General features: G+C 45.6%; 1 protein-coding gene across 1 annotated transcript in view; it reads right to left on the bottom strand.

The window, feature by feature from the left end:
* The window catches only part of epha6 (eph receptor A6), a 221,575-nt gene that overhangs the window by 79,783 nt on the left and 120,043 nt on the right, over positions 1-21,749 (bottom strand). Inside the window, exons 4-5 of the mRNA XM_061225681.1 lie at positions 15,486-15,641; positions 12,351-12,686 (exon numbers count right to left, since the gene is read on the bottom strand). Coding sequence (XP_061081665.1) covers positions 12,351-12,686; positions 15,486-15,641 — 492 coding nt within the window. The remainder of the gene's footprint in view (positions 1-12,350; positions 12,687-15,485; positions 15,642-21,749) is intronic.

The raw sequence follows: 21,749 nt of genomic DNA on the forward strand, positions 1-21,749 counted from the left end.
TCAAATGTAAATAAACCAACCCCCCGCCCCAAACCCCCCACCTATGTTCACTGAAATATGTCAATAGCCGGCCTAATCGGCATTGAATGATTAGTTTACTTTATTCACTTCACCTTCATGATTATTTCACCTTGACAAAACATTAATCTACACAAAGTATGCAAACCTCAACAGAAAATGTTTTTGTTCATTAAAGATAAAGAAAAAGTACTTTAAACGGTTTCAAAAATGCAAGCAACAAATAATGCACAAGGACCGTTAACCATGTTTCTAAAGACAACGTTTCTAAGCAGTCCACAAAACTCCACATAGAAGACAGCTTTCTGCGCTGTATAAATAACATCCTGCGACTGGCGCTCTTCATTTCCAATCCCGGTGTAATTCCAGCCAATCCTTCTCCACGCTCTATCGGATTAAACAGCGTTTTACCAAAAAACGAAATTCGCTTTAATATATAATTTATTACATTTTGAAGATACAAGAACAACACCAAGTGAAACAGATTTATTTTCTATTGTGCTACAGGACCTTGCAGGGCAGGGCTGTAGTTTTGTGAAGTCTTTGGGTTGAGGAGCGCTCTTCTCCACCCACTCAAACCAATTCCACCAGCTGTTCCACTCCCAGATAAAATGCTATTTTGCAGCGTCTGCTCTTTCAAAAATGATTGCTGAGCAAAAGAAATATGACTTCTTCAAACTTATGACCCAGAAATTTCACACTTTTATACTTGAACTACTGATGAACTACTTTTCTGTCATCGAATGCCACGTTTTGGAACGTGTTGCCAGTTTCCAGTGATATTTCCCATTTTCAACAAGAAAGGAAATTCACGACACCCGGAGAATGTGCCGAGCGGAATTTGTGTTTGTTGGAAAGCATGCAATGGCATGCTGTGGTCGCAATTTTAGTTTGTATCACACATTGGATAAAACTGGGACTGTTGTATAGCGATATAATATATCTATACGACACTGATAGAGATTAAACTGCATATATGTAAATAAGCAGACACTATAAACTGGACTTTAAAGAGAGAGAGAGAGAGAGAGAGAGAGAGAGAGAGAGAGTGAGACAGAGAGCTAAGAAAGTGAAAAATGGCTGAGAGGAGAGAGAGAAGAATGAAATGTTTTCAATTTGGTTAAACCTGCCCATGTTAGCAGCACATTCATATTGTAGCATGAATCTGCCTTTCGGTGGGGAGAGAAGCAGATCAACGCAGGAAAGTCACCTCTGCAGCCCGCTATGGTAGGAATCCAAAACGGCCGATTCCTCCACTTTGTTCTTATTAGGGTTCTTTTATCCGGACCTGTCAGTCCGGCCTGGTCTGGGGGCCCAGAGACCGGTTTACACTGCCTTTCCCAATAACCATCACGGTAATTTTCCCTGGTGGGTAATTAAGTCTGTGGCTAATTTGTCATAGTTAGTTAGAGCGTGGCGCGGTGCTGGCAGAGGCAGGCTGGCCGGCCGGAGTGGTAGCGGTCAGCACCGGGACCCAAATCCCTCATAATCAGTCACCCGGGCTGCCGCCTCCGCGTCTCACTGCAGCTGTTTAAGGCAAACGCAGGCACGCGCGCCGTGGGACTTCACACATCACAAACAATCTGCTTCTTTCGCAGATACGATTTCATACCGTCGCCTTTGTATTTGGCTAAAAATGCACTCGTGTTACAGAACAGTTAGGTTTCATTTCCCTGGTGTATCGTACGAGCAATCCCTTATGTTCAGTCCTGGTGAATACTGCTCTTGCGTATATAGTATGTAGATACTGTATATGTCAACTGTAACTTTTTAAATCCTCAAATGAAATCGCCAAATGCACAAATAGTTAAAAGTATATTTTGCTCACATACACAGTATTTTGAAGTGTATTCAGTTCTCAGTAACATTCAATTTAGACTTGAGAGTAATTTGACAAGGAATTCATTTTAATTTTGTGCATAAATAAAGGTGCAGAAGTAAAAACACTTAAAGAACCCTCGGCTAAGATCGGCTGAATGACCACCAGAAACAACCTCTTCAATATCTCTTCATATATCTCAGCTGAAGTGGACCATTTTGAATGAATTATTTTTTTATTAAAGTAACTTGTTTGAAGGGCAAATGGGAGTAGGCTAGCTCTAAATATGTCTCTGTAAAATGAAATATCCTATTTAAATTACAGCAGAACACAAATTACAGGTGGCAGGTTCGGACGCTTGCGACGGTTTAACGGGCGCGAAAGGAATGACAGTTCTTCTGAGGACTCCCTCCTCGGTGTCCCGGTTCACATTACTATCGCAATTAACTGCTAACTTCTAGGGAAGAAAATAATCACGGCAATCGCGGATCAGCCCACGCTTGCCATTGTTCAGTACCATTTTATCGAAGGCGTTAGGTTTCTGAGCCGTCCGTGCGCCAGCTTTCATGACAGATCAGTCTCTCTGGAGCGCTGCGGGTAGAAACCCTTCTTTATGTAGCCGCTAACTTCATGAATGAGTCGGTTAAGGGATTCAAGCGCTCGTAGCCCTTCGGGAGGTGACCTGGCGCTTAGCGCTGGCGCTGAAACGCACATACGGTGCTGAAACGCACATACGGTGCTATGCAGTTAACCGTTTAGAACGGTGACACACACCTCCGGTCCTGTCCGCATGCGGGTTTGTGTTCCAATCAATTACCTTCCTTTTAGTCTTCAGACAGACCATAAACTACACTGGCTCAGTCCTTTACTTGAGCAGAGTAAGATATATTTCATACTTAACTGCACCCCGTGGGGTAATTTGTCCTCTGCATGTGGCCCATTCTACTTATCTACTTAGGAGCAGTGGGCAGCCCCAGGTCAGTGCCCAGGTCAGTGCCCCAGGTCAGTGCCCCAGGTCAGTGCCCCAGGTCAGTGCCCAGGTCAGTGCCCAGGTCAGTGCCCAGGTCAGTGTGAAAATGCAGGAGTACCCCCTCACCTGACATGCGAGTAAAGTCTTTCAGACACACTCGCAGGCCTTGGCTGCAGATGGTGCTTATACAAGATATGATTGCGCTAATTATGTAACTAAGAGCAGGAGTTGGCACAAAATCCTGAAACAGATTGGCCCTTGTAGCGCCCCCCCTGGTTTAGAGGAAGCCTCTGTTAGTCATGACTCAATGAATGATCCTGTCATCATGCACCCCCCCACCCTCTCATTCATTCTGCTCCAGTCTTACGAAAGGTCTCACTTCGGATGACGTAAACTCGTAATGCGGTTGTAAGCAGGGGGTGAAGAGGTCATTCATGCATATTTTTATCCCAGTATTCACAAATGCGAAAGATTGCGGCAAGCAATGCCATATCTGATTACATCATTCAAAGAATACACAGCCATCTGGATTAACTGTCACTTCAGGTTCCAAGCCAGGAATGTAAAAATAAGTACATACACAGGACATTTAAATAACAGCACCGAGACCCAAATGAAACCTTTCAGTGCTATTCAGTTTTTTTCCCCTCTATAATACGCTCCATGTTACTAAAATACACTGATGATCTCCTGATCTTTGTTACATAGATAACTCATTCATTTTGTGAACCCAGTATCGCATAACATACATTTTGTCTGCAAAATAGCGGTGTTCTTCTCACAAAAAAAGCAGCTTCCTAATTGCTTTTGAACTCCTCCAACGAACACATTCACACCGAAATGACAAATTACACAATAGTGTAACATATACTGTCGTATCTAAAGACTCTCACACTTCTTGTGTTAAAAAAGACTAAATGAGAATTTCACTCAAAATTATCATCTTCCCAAACCGTCATTCTGTAAAAACTAATTAAGAAAAATTATTTTAATGTGAGGAAGGCAGAGGGAGAGGCAGAGAGGAGTGGAGCTGAAAAATGGCGGACTCTTCATTGCTTAGTGACATACACTTTTGCCGAGCTGCTTTCAGTGATTAAAGAAATATCCCATATACCACTGCATCTTCTCCTTCCTCCACTTCAGCTTCTCCCATCTCTCTCCACCTCTCTTTCCCACTCTCTCCACCACCTCTCTTTCGCTCCCTCTTTCCCTGAGCCTCCCCCCCCCCTTCCCTCCTCACATCTGCACTCTGAACAATCAATTAACTTTCCGCATTCAACGCCTCCGCGCCTGCTCTCCCCCGGCGCGTCAATCACCGTCACCGCGGCGACTGGGCGCAGGCCCCGCCCCTCCCGTGCGCCGTCAGCCGTGGGGCCCCGTCACCTGGAGCCCCGCTTCCTCTCCCGCGCCATGGTAACGGGGGACCCCTTCCTGTTCCGCTGTGGCTCCATTAGCAGGACACGCTGCGCTAACCAGTAATAACTATGGAGAATGATGCAGAGAAACTTTCCTCCCTCTCTCCCTCCCTCCCTCCCTCCCTCTCTCCCCACAGTTCAGGTCTCCAGCGCTCAGGTAAACCGCGACTACTCCTGGCCTCATTTACTTTCGTTTAGCTTCCTTTTGTTTCTCTCTCCGGTAGGCACCGCTCTGTCGATTCCTTCTCAGACGTTTGAGAGCAGGAGGAACAGTGACCCATAAAGAAGGGTGAAACGCCTCACCGCAGTGTAAAAACCAGGGCAGCGCTACCTTTTTCCACCTTTTTTGCGTCTCTCTATTGCGCCATTTAGCTGCGTGTATAGAGTATGTACAGGTTTGTGCACACATATGTTTGTAGTTGCAGAAAACCGGTGAATGCCAGGGATTGTGGGAAATAATGCTATGCAAACGTTGGAAGACATGAGGAACTAGGAGGGGCTAGCCAGCAAGTTGTTCAGCAGAAGCTGCCTGAAAGTAAAATTCATGTACAGTAATAAACAAATAAGTTGATAATGTCTGTCTGTCTGTCTGTTATGTTATCGAATCCAGTGCGATTATAATCAAGCGCCTCTCTTTCAGATGTGCTGAGAGTTAACATGTATTATGAAAAAAAAAAGCATAAGAATTATTTTTTACTTGCCGATTTTAGGCCCCAAAAACCTCTTCCTTCCCTCCCTCATACAGAGTCATTACACTGCACTCAGTACCTGTAGAAACAGCTAGCGTTGGACAGAGCCTAGCTCTCTTAAACACATCTCCGTTTCTGTCAGGAACCATGGCCTGGCTCGTATAGCACATACATTTAAAGAGCTGTAGCTCTATGAGACCTACAGGAGGCTCTCTCTCCCGCATGGTGGGAAAACAAATAAATCTCCACGTAGAGTTAAAATAATCAGCAGGGATCTCTGTTGAGTGACAAAGGCCTCTGCTCATCGCCAAGATGAAGAATGGCCCTCTTATTTATTTCTATATATTTTCTGCTTTAAAAATGTAATCTCACTCGTTCAAAGTCAGCGGAGAAAAACAGCACTGTGGTCCAGTGAATGGGCCGGCCATAAATCCAGCTGTAAATATCCGAGACGCTTATCTCAGCCCGGACATGTGACAGGATTCACACTGGGCCCGGCCGTCCTGCTGTTAATCCCTTATCTGTGTCGGCCTCTTGGCAGTGTGTGTACACGTTCAAACGATGTGTGGATGCGGGTGTATTTCAGCGACACAGATTATTAGGGCTCCAGTTTAACAGAAGAAATAAAGAGCAGCATAAAACAGTTGTTGAGTGGCACAATGCAAAGTGAATGCGGGGCAGGAGGTGATGTGGGTAGGAGGTGATATGGGGCAGGAGGTGATACGGAGCAGGAGGCGATGCGAGCAAGAGGTGATAAAGACAGGAGGTGATGAGGGCAGGAGATATTCTGGGATTTAGAGGAGCACTTTGAGAAGCATCGGCACCCTTCAGTGTCACAGCTGTGAAACCTTTTGTTAAACGAGGCTGTTTAAAGGTGTTTGAGTAAGTAACGCTAATTAAAACAGATTAATTAGCCTCTTAATACTCACTTTACTTACTTCTCACGGCTACCTAAAGCAGAGACTGCGCTCCGGCGAGCCAGCGGGAAGCGCTGAATACACAGTAAAAGATGTGTGAAATGGACCGTCCTCCTCTTTATTTCCTCAAACTTACATGGATGTGTGATTCCTCTGTGCCCGCACCCACCCACTTGTTCGCATGGACATAAAAGTGTGAGCAGCCTGTGACTGGAACTGGATTTTACCTCAATAGATTTTGCCAGATATTCGTATTTAAGAACGTTTGATCAGATATCTGTATTTTGTGTATGTGCTTGTGTGCATGTGTGCGCGTGTGTACGTGTATGTGCGCGTGTGCATGTGTGGGATAGAGAAAACGTGTTTATGCTTGGGTGTGTGTGTGTGTGTGTGTGTGTGTGTGTGTGTGTGTGTGTGTGTGTGTGAGAGAGAGAGAGAGAGGCAGGGAACTGAAGAAAAGGAATGAGTGATGGCAGGTGGATACAACACAAAGATGAAATGACATAAGGATAAGCATGTAAGGCACTAGGAGTGAGGATACTGCATTAAGGTGTCAGGGGAAAAGTAATGGTCTCAAAATCTACATTTTTTTTACTGTATATCTTTTAAGTTAAAGCCCATTTAAATACTAAGATGATGTAGGATTGGACTCTTTGCTGTAGTTGCATTGAAATATTGATGACCGGCTCGATTGAGTCGTGGTGCAATAGGATGTCACCGATACAGAAACAGGGTGTCCATATCTCTGTGCTCACTTTCATTTTACTGACTACCTTTCAAATGCAGTCCTTAGGTTGAATTATTTCTGTAGCAGAATATCATTTTTTGGTCCAATTTAACAAAATCACTTTTGTGACATTTCAGAGATTCAGAGTTGATGATGCCTTTAAACAACTGGCCAGAGGCAGACAGTGAGTAGTAATTAGATCCTATAATAACACCCCTGCAGTAACACTGAACCTTTCCCATTTTTTAATCCAGTTTGTCATCCAGTTTATTAAACCGTTAAACCTAAGCTGCACATTCAGTTGACCTATATACAGTGGTGTGTATACATTTGGGCAAGTTCAATTTTGGTTTCGTCAGTCCAAAGCACATTGTTCCAAAAGGCTTCAGGCTTCTCAATGTCTTCTTTCCGTTTCATACTTCAGACACTTAATTTTGTGTTGAAGTCGTTCTTCCCGGCAACTCTCTGTTGTTTAAAGTAAGTCGTATTGTTGTCCTGTGAACAGCTAGACCTGTTTACGCCTCTTTTTTGCAGCTCTTTTGCAGTGATGTGTGGGTTCTTCTGGGCATTGCCCACCAGATCTCAGCCCGTTCCATCGGAAATCTTTCTTGGTCTTCCAGACCTTGCCTTGACTTCAATTGTTACATTCATCTTCTATTTTCTAATAATGTTTCTGGCAGGGGAAGTAGGTAGTTTGAAACATTGAGACAGTTGGGCAACTGTTTAGAGCAGGGGTCTCCAACCCTGGTCCTGGAGAGCTACTGGGTGTGCTGGTTTTTGTTTTCACCTTAAAATCAGCACCTGTTGAGAGCCAGGTAACCAGGTGAGGTGAGTTAATTAAATTAGAGCAGTTGATTATAGTTAATTGCAGGGTAAGAATGAAAACCAGCAGACCCAGTAGCTCTCCAGGACCAGGGTTGGAGACCACTGGTTTAGAGGATCCCATGGTTGTTACCACCAGACAGAACAGCCACTGCAGTTGGATACTTTAGAAGGCATGGAGTTACTTCAGAATAAAGTTCAGACCTGGAATTATATTGACCTGCCTTGGTAATCATCTTTTTTTAAAGTAACACAGAATAATCCAAAAGGGTTCCAAAACTTTTACACAGGGCCCTTTTCCTTTTGTGTTTATGAATTATAAACAGTAAAACATTAAAATAAAAAGCAATTTTGCTTTAGACTTTGCAGAAAGGTCTCATGTTTAAGCCTGTACCATTTACAGTTGTGACTATCTGACTCTGTTCTTCTGAAACAGTCCCTCTGAATAGTCCACTGCTTCTGGACTGATGTGAGGAAGCTGATTGGCTGAGGTTTGCTGTGGCTGAAATTCTCTTGCTCAGAAGAGAAGGCACCAGAGGAACAGGGATCGATATGACACTTCATATTTTCAGTTGGAGACGATTTGAAATTTGATGAACTTATGGACCGGACAAGTTGCTCCACAGGAGAGACGGACGATGAAGGAAGAGTTTGTGTTTTTGTTTACAGTGGGAAAATAATGTGTCTGGAATCTGAATCTGAAACCGGGAGGAGGAGGTGCCCTGCCAGGACGATGTTCAATCAGGTTTCGTTTTTCGGAATATTTTTGCTTACTAAACTACAATGTAGGCTTCTGTTGTGCTTTTATTCAAATTAATGATTATATGCTCACAAATATCAATACATATATTTACACAAGACTAATAAAATGTTTCAAAAGACATAAAATGTGACTAGCAGGTATTATTTACTATGCTTCTCGCGTAAGCACGTATACGATACACATTTTACTATCTACTATCAGCCATACTGAATAAATATAAACAAGATGAAGTACTTTTGCCTGCCAATGCAAACACGATTGCTTACTGTAATGTAAATGTGATAAGGATATGCTTATTTTATATCTTCTTTTTTCATCGGAATGCATGTCCTTCATAGCGCTCACGGACAAAAGCATAAACTGCAGTATCTAGCCATCATATTTGCCATTTCCATAAACATAACGGATGTAGGGGTGACCTGTGGGATGGGACCAGTGCATTCATAATCAATTTTCATAAACCAGCCAATCAAATTGCATATGTAAATGATGACATGTGGTAACCCAGTAAGCAGGCAGGAGCACTGAGGCTAGGGCCGTTATCCCAGCCCTAATCCTCAGTGTCCAGCAGTGCAATCACGCATTCTTAGAATTGCACGTCATTTCACATAACCGACGATCTTGCAAATACATACTTAGGGTGGGGAATATTTATACCTAATTTATAGTTTACTGCCCTGCCATTCAAGACCAATGTATAAACAATATCACCATACTTTTACCAAAACCAAAAATAAAGAAAATGATGATAATTGTAAGAGTTACAAAACGGGTTCATTCTGAATCTCTGTTAAGTACTGTTATACTTTGATTGGCTGATTGCTTAAAATGGTCTGTACATGCTGGGATAGGTGGAGGGGGCAGCTGGGAAGTGAAAACAGGGGAGAACAGGGGAGAGAAGATAACGGTTGCAACAAGCACTTTATGTTAAGAACAGGCAAGTAAAACTCTGAAAAGAATCCCATGGTCTCTGTTAAAGTTAGGTTTAGAGAGAGAAACACGCTACTCAATATATATTACAATATGTATTTTGTATTGTGTGTGTATTTAAGTATGAGACTGTCAAACTAGTTAGTCATGCTGACTAAGCAAGGCAAATGTCTTTAGTCAAGGTAAAGGACAAACACAACTGAAGCAGGGTTGAATTGAGGCCAAAGTTTTTGATGACTTAATTCCCACATTAAACCTTGAGACTGTTTATCGGATTGATTTCATTGAGTTGTGCCCAGAGCGGGAATTCAGCTGTGGAGGTTCAGCGCTCCAGAGAGACGCATTCTGGGCACGTCCTCGACATTTGTAGTGTGGCCCTGTTGTCTTGTTCTTTTCTTGCTCACTTTGTTATCCACCTGTTTGATGTACCCAGTCTGTGGATCAAGCTGCGTGTCCGTTCCCCTCTGTCCGGCTTTGAAAGTGGCTGCAGTCTGGCTGATAAACTGGCCCTAATTGTCACATATCTGATGCCCAGCTGAGCAGCTGCAGATCACAGAGGCACTCTGGACCAGGGAGGAAGGTCATCCGCTACACACACACAAACAGACGTGCAGGCACGCATGCGCGCACACACACACACACACACACACACAAACACACAAACAGAAGCACATGCACGCATGCGAATACACGCACATGCACGCACGCACACACTCACACAAACACACGTACACACATACACTCACGCACATGCACACACGCGCACGCACGCATACACACATGCACACAGACCCACACACACACATATACACACACACGCATGCACACACACATAAATACACTCACACACACTCACACAAACACACATAAACACGTACACACAGACAATCACGCACGTGCACACACACACACACGCACCCGCACACACACACACACACACACGCACAAACAGATGTAAACACATGCACACACGTAAATACACAAAAACATTTGCAAACACAAACACATCACACACACTGGCATTTCAGAGCAAACACGCTGAAACTCCAACCTGAAAGGCAGACTAATGCCTAGTTTATACTGTTTGTCTTATGTCAACATAAATAAACTTCCAGGAATTTTCTCCTAATAAACACGGAAATTATGAGGCAGACGGATCGCACGATGAGGCCCAATTACAGAAAACACCCGCTCTGTTATAACACTCGCTCCGCGTTATAATTGTAGCCGCAGTCTCCCGCACCCAGCCCCTTCACACCCATTAGCCTCCAGTGGGAGCGCGTTCCACATCACGCGGAGGAAATGACCGATCCGTCACAGACACCACGCCGGGCGTTAATGACTGCACCTTAATCCGGACACAAATAGCCGCTCTAAGGACGCAGGGCGTGAGTTTGCCCCCGAGAAGCGGCGCGTACCCTGATGCAATTCCCGGAGCGAAAACAAAACCGCATCCAAGAATGCCCCCTCGTGCGAAAGCGCGATTGCACAAAATGACTGCTCTCGCGCGGCTATTTCCGAGCCGGCGGAAGCAAAGCCGCGGGGCTCGATGCAGCGGCGTTGCCGGCAGCGCCCGTTTGAACACGCGCGACCTGTGCAAACAGCCCCCGGAGCAAGCCGCCTATTTGAACACCTGGACAAAGCGGAAAACACTGCCACGGACGGGAGGAGCCCTGTCGTTTTGAAAGGGCCGAGAGCACAATTACAGCAGAAACGCCAGCCCCTCAGAAAAGCACTCCAAACACTCGCTGGTTACAGAATGTCTCCAGCACGAGATCAAAGATTTATTCATATTCCCAGTCCTAAAAGCTTTTTTTTTTTTCCTAGTTGAACAGATCTGCCTCAGACTGAGGATGGCAGAACACACGGGCGGATGGAAAAACACAGACGGCTTTTAAACATTTAAACATATTAAATGCTGACAATTTGTAACAATTGCATAATACCCTGGCGATGAGAAAAGGCTGCAGCATAAACAGCAGAGACAGCTTAATTAAAATGCATCTATGCAAATGGTATGCAAACACCAAAAACATACGACTACACAAAATATATATTAAATTATTAATAGTTTTCTAAGCTCAAACAAACTTTGTGCAGTATCACAATGGAGTGAACATAATGACGCTGTTAATGTGCAGTTTTTCGGCCAGTTCCAGTATATATTCGTTAAACGTAAAAGTAGTTATATTGTATATATGCACTGCATGAAGATGCCAGTATATTTCCTTAATTCAGAGAGGGAAATACCCTTTAAAAAGAGACAAAGCTAATGTAGTAAAGTATTTCTAACACTTAAATGTTTAAATGCTTAAAGTTAAAGGCTTAGAAAGCTTGTAAAACCACAATGTTCATGATAACATCCCCATTCTAGATTCTTTTACAGAATACAACCCTGGCCGTGAAGGCTACATTTCTCAGTTTGCACTTAAAACTCCCAGATTCCCATTTGTCTACTCATTAAACACGGAGTACTCACCTGTGAATCATCACCACATGATTTCCATGTGTACTCTAAACCACTGATTTGTGTGTGTGCACTCCTGATTCAGGTGCATGTACTCATACACCCCGATTCGGATGCGTGCACTCATAATCCGCTAATTCTGATGAGTGTATTCATAAACCCCAGATTATGCCGTGTGTACTCATAAATGCCCTCGTTCTGCCTGTGTACTCACCGCCCTGGTCAGTGCTGATGGTGATTGGCTGTGTACTCACCGCCCTGGTCAGTGCTGATGGTGATTGGTTGTGTACTCACCGCCCTGGTCAGTGCTGATGGTGATTGGCTGTGTACTCACCGCCCTGGTCAGTGCTGATGGTAATGGCTGTGTACTCACCGCCCTGGTCAGTGCTGATGGTGATTGGCTGTGTACTCAGCGCCCTGGTCAGTGTTGACGGTGATTGGCTGTGTACTCACTGCCCTGGTCAGTGCTGATGGTGATTGGCTGTGTACTCACTGCCCTGGTCAGTGCTGATGGTGATTGGCTGTGTACTCACCGCCCTGGTCAGTGCTGATGGTGATTGGCTGTGTACTCACTGCCCTGGTCAGTGCTGATGGTGATTGGCTGTGTACTCACTGCCCTGGTGAGTGCTGATGGTGATTGGCTGTGTACTCACTGCCCTGGTCAGTGCTGATGGTGATTGGCTGTGTACTCACTGCCCTGGTGAGTGCTGATGGTGATTGGCTGTGTACTCACTGCCCTGGTCAGTGCTGATGGTGATTGGCTGTGTACTCACTGCCCTGGTCAGTGCTGATGGTGATTGGCTGTGTACTCACCGCCCTGGTCAGTGCTGATGGTGATGGCGGTGACTGGCCTGGGGAAGGAGCTCATGTCAGACACGCCGTTGAAGGACTCGATCTCGAAGGTGTAGTTGGCGTGGGCGGTGAAGTCCAGCACGGTGACGGAGGCGTTGACGAGGCCCTGAGGCCTGGGGATGAAGCGCAGGTCCCCCCCACACAGCTCACACTGCCGGGGGTCCCCCCCGCACCGCTTGCACAGGACGTTGTAGGTGAGGTCTTTCCGGCCCCCCATGTCGCTGGGCGGGCTCCACTCCAGGAACAGCGAGGTCTCGTTGATGTTGAAGACCACGTTCCGGGGAGGGGACGGAGGCCCTGGAAGCAAGAAACAAAATTAAACAAAAAACACAAGAACATGTGAATCTATGCAGTTTTTTGTATTTATTTACATCCAATGACAGGTACTATGGACACATGATAAAAACTCGAAGCCTGTGTTTCAATACATAGCCAATTTTCATTCCAAATTTCTTTTTTTTGGTGTGAGTGAATGCCCCTTCTCTGGACTATCAGGATGCAGAGTGTGGGCACATGTTGGAGGTGGGTACATCCTGGCCAAAGACAGTCCCCCCCCCCACTGACAGGCCAGGAAGCCCAGATAATGGAGAGAACCTGTGGCGTGGATGAGAGCCTCTGGTCAACAATGTTTCAGAATTGATCACGCGGCACACGGAGCGCAGGATAAGCGACGGAACTGCGCCGACACATTAGCGCAGCGCGGATTTACGAACACGCACGCACCCGAATCAAAAGCTTAAAGCGAAACTTTCCCCGTCGGCCGCATGCTCGGGGCGCGTCGTCTCCTGAAGGCGAATGTGCCGCGGAAACAACCGGAAGGATTACCGTCTCCTCGCAGTCATCCCCCTGCCATTAACAAAATAAGCCACCTTCTGTTTCCAGCACGAAAGGAAGTGCTCTGGGTGAGAGACGCTTGTAAGCAGAGGGTGTGCCATTCGAAGGGTGAGGCTAGGCTGTTGTAGCCCCCTGTGAGGCATATCACCTGGGTGGACAGTCCGGCAGCGGGGCACGTTAAAGGTACAGCGTGTCTGAAATCCGCTCTGATGAGGCTCATCCCCAGATCCACCGGAGGGCCCTTTATATTGCAGAACTTCAGCAGGCATGTGAGCGGCCACCCGACAGCAGTTAAGGGGGAAGGACCTCCCTGAGATCTCTTGCTTTGAGGGGAGGGAGGGGTTCTGTGCCAGACTGTGGGTCGCATTCCCTGCACTAGAACTGGCTCTTTTACAGGATGAGCCCTCCAGCAACACCTCAGAGATCTCTTCAACACAGACCACCCCCCCCGGTGCACTGTGTTAAGACTCATAGCTGTCCTCTATTAATAATCCCCTCTCCACCCACGATCTGGGTGAAAAGCTTCTTTTAGATGGAAGAAGCCAATAGAACCCTCTCCCTCCTCAACCCCTGTCCACATCTGCCCCGTTCCCTTTCAGGGTACACAATCGCTGCTATCTCTGCCTTTTCTCTCCATCGGAGGGGCAGCCCCCCTCTCCCCCTCTCCCCCCAGCCATCAGTCAGCTCCCATTGAGAGGCTGGATGGAGATGGTTATCGCCCAGCCGTGTGCAGATCTCAGGCTTCTCCCTGCTCTCCAATGAGGAATGAGGAGCCACGCTTCCTCTGGGTCCTGAGGTGGCTTGGAGGGACTGTGTCAGCTGAGCTATGAACACTCACCTCATTTGCTGTAGAAAACATAAACATGTCTGCAATCTAGACTATGGTCTCATGCCAAATATAGCCAAGGATCTTATCTGCTCTATAACAATAACAATAATAATGATAATATGCACTTGGATTATTTGTATTAGTAGTAGTAGTAGTAGTAGTGGATCACAGCCTTAATTATATCAATATATTTTTGTATTTTTTAGTGCCATTGGAGCATTAATTAAAAAGTGTTTCTGAAGGTCGCTGGGCTCTGATCCTAGGAGCAGAATTGTCTGTGAGTTTCCCATCAGCCTCTGCTTCATGTGTCACCCCCGGAGACACATACGCAATCAATGGAGCGTCAGTCAGAGAATCCCCTGTGGACGACCTCACCACGGCAGGCACGCACACCTACCCACTGAAAAAGCGCACTTGCCAATTTGCACGGACAATTAAATCGCTTTCTAATTGACAATAATTTATCCCGGCTAAACTGTGAATTCATGCAAATATTGAGCTGCAATGGCAGGGGGTGAATTATTTATGAAGTCTTAAAATCGGAACAATGAGCGACAATTAATTCCAATCCTGTTACCTGGGCTCTGAATGCAGGCTCATTACTGTGATATTGTTAACTAAATCACAGATTGTTCCAGGCTTGGCAGCAGGCCACTGCTGTGTGTCTGTGATGGTGGCCTCTTCCGCTCTGCAAAACAAGCTCTGACTGAAACTCCGGTCTTCTGCATTCTGTCTTCCTGTGTACTCTGGTCTTTGTGGTGAAAATATGTTGTGACAAACGAGAAACACTGAGCTGCTATATCCAGTCTATGTTGTGCTGAACAAATGCACTGAACGGACGACAGGCTTAAAGGCTTAACAGCTCACTTTGTGGTTTTTGTTTCATTTCGGTTTTAGAGCTTGTCTTTAGTTGAACCAGAGAGCTTTTCTTTGTGATGAAGCCACTTCAAATATTGACAGAAGTTTTCTAATGGCTGGTCTAGGGGCCTCTCTGTGCGGAGTTTGCATGTTCTCCCCGTGTTCGCGTGGGTTTTCTCCGGGTACTCCGGTTTCCTTCCACAGTCCAAAGACATGCAGATTAGGCTGATTGGAGAGTCTAAATTGCCCGTGGGTATGAGCGTGAGAGAGAATGGTGTGTATGCCCTGCGATGGACTGGCGACCTGTCCAGGGTGTATTCCTGCCTTTCGCCCAATGTATGCTGGGATAGGCTCCAGCCCCCCTGCGACCCTGTTCAGGATAAGCGGGTTAAGAGAGAATGGATGGTCTAGGGGCAATGGCAGGTTACGCTCCAGTGCTCCCAGTTATATCTGATATTAATACCTCTATGCTCTTCTGAGGTGTCCATTCTGGACATCGCACATTGCTGCTACATTGATGATCTACGTGAGGCCAGTTTGCCGTGCGCACTGGGCATATGGTCACCCTGACTCACGTGTGCAGGCCATGGTGGGGGGGTCCTTCTCCGCTCTGTAGAAGCCCTTCTCGCAGTTGCAGAATGCGGATCCCTCTTCGTAGCTGAAACTGTGCGGGGGGCACTTGGAGCATTTGATGTTCCCGGCGAAGGCCTTGTAGAACCCCGGCCGGCAAGCTGTGGAGAGAGAACGTGGTCATGTACCATGGAAGGACCGGTGTCTAGAGCCATGAACCTAGGGTTTACACACACGGAACCCCTGGCAGGAATGACAGAACACGAACAGAGTTACAGTAAGTAGGAGCATTGTCACAGAGAAACAATGGAGGGCATCCACACGTTTATCTTCTCCATGGGACAATAGAGCACAGGGGACAATTAGAAAACATTCATACGCAGTCGTGTGATATAAACTACAGTATACCCCATTTTTGGAGACGATTTAGACAGAAATATATACATACACACACACACACACACACACACACACATACACATACTCTCAAGCCAAAATGCCTTGTTAATCACTTCAAAGCAAATGTGGCTTTGTGTACACCAGAGCATGCAAGGCAGAAAGCCGAAAACTGTGCATCGTTTTTAATAAAATAATTCACGCATAACAGCCTTTGGTGCACGGCCCCTACTGAGCAGCCTTGTACCCAGTTTCACTTCGTGCCCCGCCAACAAAGACCTGCGTTCTCTGCAGAAACCCGCCACCTCCGCTGCCCCCGTGCTGCACCCCTGCACTCTTGCAGTGCTTTTGACGCATTAGACATGCATCTTTTTTGGGCGTATAAACTCAAACCCCAGCAGTGTGATCTGAGGACCGTCCGATTGGTTTGTGCTCAGCAGGTCCGGAGTCACTCAGACCGGAGGCTCTCCCACCCCACGGTCCCTGGGCCCCAAACGCTCCCGAAACCAAGGCCCTGGCCTCGGGAAGCACATCCGCCTCCCACGGAAGTCACGCACACGGGTTTGTAAATGGTAAATGGCAGGCATTTATATAGCGCCTTTATCCAAAGCGCTGTACAATTGATGCTTCTCATTCACCCATTCATACACACACTCACACACCGACGGCGATTGGCTGACCATGCAAGGCGCCGACCAGCTCGTCAGGAGCATTTGGGGGTTAGGTGTCTTGCTCAGGGACACTTCGACACAGCCCGGGCGGGGGATCGAACCGGCAACCCTCCGACTGCCAGACGACTGCTCTTACTGCCTGAGCCATGTCGCTCTTACTGCCTGAGCCATGTCGTTTGTGGTGAAGAGATGATCAGAGCGATGATTTGGCTCTGCCGTGGGAACATCGGCTGCCCTCCACTCTGATGCAACATCACCTGTACTTCACATCCGACGCATCAGAATGAGTGTGTGCCGAAATACTATATATCCTCCCAAGATCCGGCAGAACAAAAGTTTAAGCATTTTTTTAATGACATAATACCAGTGTCTTGGATGGCAAAATTGAATGTCGCATGTCGCAGTGAAAAACTATTTTAAAGGATGATTTATTTTATTTTTATTGAATGTCCCTCCTAGCGTAGGTTTCAGCATAGTATAATATACGCTTCTTGAGATTAAGACCTGAGGCTCATGTCCCCTACAGGGGACAAACATGAATTTGTGGGTCTTAGGAGGATATATGGGCCCCACAACCCAAACTCCCCCACAGAGGCATTTTGGTCCACTGCGATAGGGCCTTGAGACTTCCTGAGGAAAAACAAAACCGTATTTGCCCTTGCTCCAGTTCTGGGAGAAGAGAATGAAGCACCTTCTGCTTTCCACACGCGGTCACAGGTGAAAGACTCGCGAAAGGAAACTGAAGACTCGAGACCTGAAAATCAACCTGCTGAAATAGCTGGTGAAAATCCGTCCTTGGTAACCTTCTTTACTTTTTCATGATCACACACTTCCAAAATTGGTATGCTACATTCAAATCCATTTTTATTGAATTATTTCCGTCATTGCCCTGGCTGCGACTAGCCGAGGAGAGTGGAGAAGAGGAGAGAGATTTCTCATTTTCTACATCTGGCCTGAGGACACCGCGCTCTCTGTAACAGCCCTGGCGCTGACTCCTCGGCCCCGTGCCAGGCTGAGCAGTAGCCACATCACCTGCGCTTAGTTTCAGGGGGAAAACCACTCCAGCACTGCAGGGGGGAGGATGCTGGCTGGAGGAGGGTGAGTGTGTGTGTGCGTGTGTGTGGGTGTGTGTGTGTGTGTGTGAGGGTATGTGTGAGTGAGTGTGAGTGTGTGTGTGCGTGTGTGTGTGAGGGTATGTGTGAGTGAGGGTGAGTGTGTGTGCGTGTGTGAGAGTATGTGTGTGTGCGTGTGTGTGTATGTGTGTGTTTATGTGTGCGTGTGTGAGAGTATGTGTGTGTGCGTGTGTGAGAGTATGTGTGTGTGCGTGTGTGTGTGTGTGTGTGTCTGCATGTGTGAGTGGGTGTGTGAGTGGGTGTACGTGTGCATGTGTGTGTGTGCGTATGTGTGTGTGTGCGTGCGTGTGCGTGTGTGTGTGTGCGTGTGTGTGTATGTGTGCGTGTGTGAGAGTATGTGTGTGCGTGTGTGTGTGTGTGTGTGTGCATGTGTGAGTGTGTGTGCATGTGTGTGTGAAAGTGTGTACGCATGAGCCTGTGTGTGGGATCTCTGCTCATTTTGTGTGAGTTTTCCAAGGTTAACTCTTTCTCTAAGTCACTCAAACTCTACCGCAGACAGCACTCACCGGTTTGGCCCGGTGGACGGTGAGGTTCGCGTGTCAGCAGAGCGACAGCGGACCGCGCTTCCCCTCCATCGCCCGGTGGTGGCGCTGTGCGTGCGCGGGCGCCTCTGAAGACCAGCGATCTCAAGAGAAGCACAATTCTGCAGCATTTACTTGCAGAGCCACACGAACAAATGTTGCAGAATAGTTCGGCTCTTGAGATCAAAGAACGTGTGATAAGATGTGAACGCCACGCAGAGATGCACGCTACAAATATTGCATATGGAAAATGACCCTTTTTTCAATTTTGTGCTGCACAAAGAGGTTATCTCCCTTTCCTGATGAAAAGCTCCACCCTATATTGCTTTTTCCAGCCATGTTGGAGGCAAATACTGGCAGAAACGCTATCTGTGAATACACCACACACAATTCAAATATGTGAATAAACACTAAAACGCACAAAACATTGTAGTCTGCTCACATACATATAATATTTTCCTCTAAACAGATACTGTCCGCTTTGTTATTTGCATTACAGATTACAAGCAAAATTCCCTATCCTTCAGAGATTATATGCATTCTATTATACGAGAGCCCTGCAAAACAAACCCGATGTTAACCTTAAAAGACACCTTCAAACTGATCTGATCAAAAGCAAACAAAAATGTTTGTGTGTGATCATTTACTTTGAAAATGTCAAGGTGGAAAAATAGAAAGTTTATTTAATCAGAGAAACTGCAGATTAATACACCAATGGAAACAAAACACTGGCAGTAATGAGAAAATAGGCATCTTAACTTTTTCATCACATTCAGAGAGAGAGAGAGAGAGAGAGAGAGAGAGAGAGAGAGAGAGAGAGAGAGAGAGAGAGAGAGAGAGAGAGAGAGAGAGAGAGAGAGAGAGAGAATATGCTACCAAAGCATATTTCAGTGAAATGTAAAAAATGTGCTTCTGAATTTGATTATGAAAAATAACAAATGCAGATATGCTTAATTTGCACACGTAATCATACAATAAATGTATTGGCTTCCTAAAAATTGAAATGTAAGGGACTTAACAGGGAAAATGTGCAGCCTTTGTAATTTTGTAGCCTTTGTACTGTTACCCCATTAATATTGAGACACGCTTACAATTGTCATTTTATTATTGCATTCATTTCCCACTTCAACACTGACTACTGCTGGCCAGAAATCCCCCCCCCCCCCCCATCTCCACAAGCAAATATCAAAATATTAACCCAGTGCAGCACAAATACTGTATATTCCTAATTTTGACACAACAACTAACAAGATGCACCAATTTTCGCTGAACATATTTTTGGAGAAAACAAAAAGCATTGATTTTTTATAATGGCTACATGAAAAGAAAACCACAAAGCAGCGATTCCAGTTTTGAGCACTATCCATTAGGCCCTTGCCAATATGAAATGTACTTTAAATTTGACTTTTGTAACGTTTTAGCTTGTCTCCAGCCATGTGTGAAAAACAAGATATATTCAGATTTAAGATTCTGGGCATACCAGCACCTGACTTACTACTCAAGGGCAAAGTGAGGTAAGTCAGTTCTACAGGGAGAAGGCTAAGACAGATGGGAACAAATCATTCTATCTCCTCCCAGCCCTAACTTTCCCAGTGCAGATCCATAACCTCTTTTACAGTAATGTGCTGCTACGCCTACTTTATTTTACAAATGTTTTACAGCGCAAAAAAAAAAACAAAAAAAACAAAAAAAGTTTCATTGTGAATGTAGCGTAATGTTCCACAGAGAAAAGAATATATTTGCATTCTAAATGTGGCCATTAGTTCTACCATGCAAAATACCTAATTTATTGTCTTGTAAATTCTGCAGCAATGTCTGGGCCTGGTGGGAGGGTTCTGTACTTTGTAGAGATTGCTCCACACTGAATAATATGTAGTAAAATGTTGACAATGCAGCTTACTTTCACACACACACATACACACACACACACACACACACACATAAAAAATACACGGTCTCAACGGGAGCCTTCATCACACAGACTACGAGGATAAACAGCCTTGTTTATAGACGGTATGAGTGGGGCCTGAGGACGCACAAAGCAGGGTTTTATTGGGGGAAAAAGAGCAGGGGGTTGTGGGTTGGAGGCAGGACATCAGCAGTCACCTATCAGAGAACGCGGGGCCTGTCTGTGTGCCTGGCCCGGCCTGAGATAAGTGATGAGCCTTGACACCGATTGATTAATCGGGCCTGATTGTCAGTGTGTCGCTTGTTTGAACAAGCCTGTGATCAGGCCGGAATACTCAATCCTCATTATGCCCTGGCTGTAGAGCCGGGCCCAGGAGAGGAGAGGTAGCAGGGCCTTATCCTCTCCACATTCATTCACTCTCACACACACACACACTCTCCACATTCATTCACTCTCACACACACACACACACACACACACACACACACACACACACACACACACTCTCCACATTCATTTATACACACACACACAGACTCTCCACATTCATTTATACACACACACACAAACACCACTCATTCATTCATTCACTCACACACACACACACACTACACATTTATACTCATACCTTTGCACACACACTCCACATTCATTTACACACACGCGTGCGCGCACACACACACAGCACATTCATTCGTACATGCATACAAACAACCACAATCATTCACACTCACACACACTAATTTACACTCACAAACACTCACACTGATACAAACACAATCACAGTCAATCACATACACACACACATACACTCTCTCCTCACTCATTCATACACATTAATTTCATTAATTTTCATTCATTCACACACACACACACACACACACACACACTCTCTCTCACTGACACACGCACACTTGCATACCTCATCGTAACTTGCAAGTCTAAAAATCAATCTGTAACTTTCAAATTATGTGTACTTACGAAATATTCCAGGACAGCCAGGGAGCCAAAAGTATAGTACCGGTACTGCACGGAATAGCCTCTAAATATACCTGGAATGTGCGTGGAAATTCAGAGTGAAAAGAGACATGTTGTTTGCTTAAAATATCTTTTCCTGTCATCTTTAATTTCAGAATCGGGATACGCAAGATATAACCTGCACCAACATAAAACATCAATAACACTGCAGCCAATAAACAGCCATTGTGTGATGCTGAGACATAAAACCAAACAATAAATTGGAAGTAAACAAATCAGAAAGTGTGGCATAGACAGAATGAGCTCTCCTTTAAAACACTTTTTGAAGTATAAAAATGTGAAATTTTAATAGGAATATCTATCTTCGCCCTTACACACACACACGTATACACACATACACACATATACACACCCGCACAGAGAAGAGTAAGATATACTCCGAAATTGAAGACTTTTTTTAAATCAACACAAAAGCCATCAGGCATTTTTTCCCACTTTTACTCAATAGACTTTACACTGGAAAGGAACAGCCAAAGGGCTCCAAGCAAAGTCATTCTGGCAGCAGCTCTGTTCAGTCAGAGCATTCCGTTAAAGTGACATTCCCCAGATGAGCTCACCTCAAACAGTGCACCCCACACGGGGGCTTTTAAAGCCCTTCACG

This window comes from Conger conger, chromosome 17 (genome assembly GCF_963514075.1).
Source record: "Conger conger chromosome 17, fConCon1.1, whole genome shotgun sequence".
Taxonomy (NCBI): domain Eukaryota; kingdom Metazoa; phylum Chordata; class Actinopteri; order Anguilliformes; family Congridae; genus Conger; species Conger conger.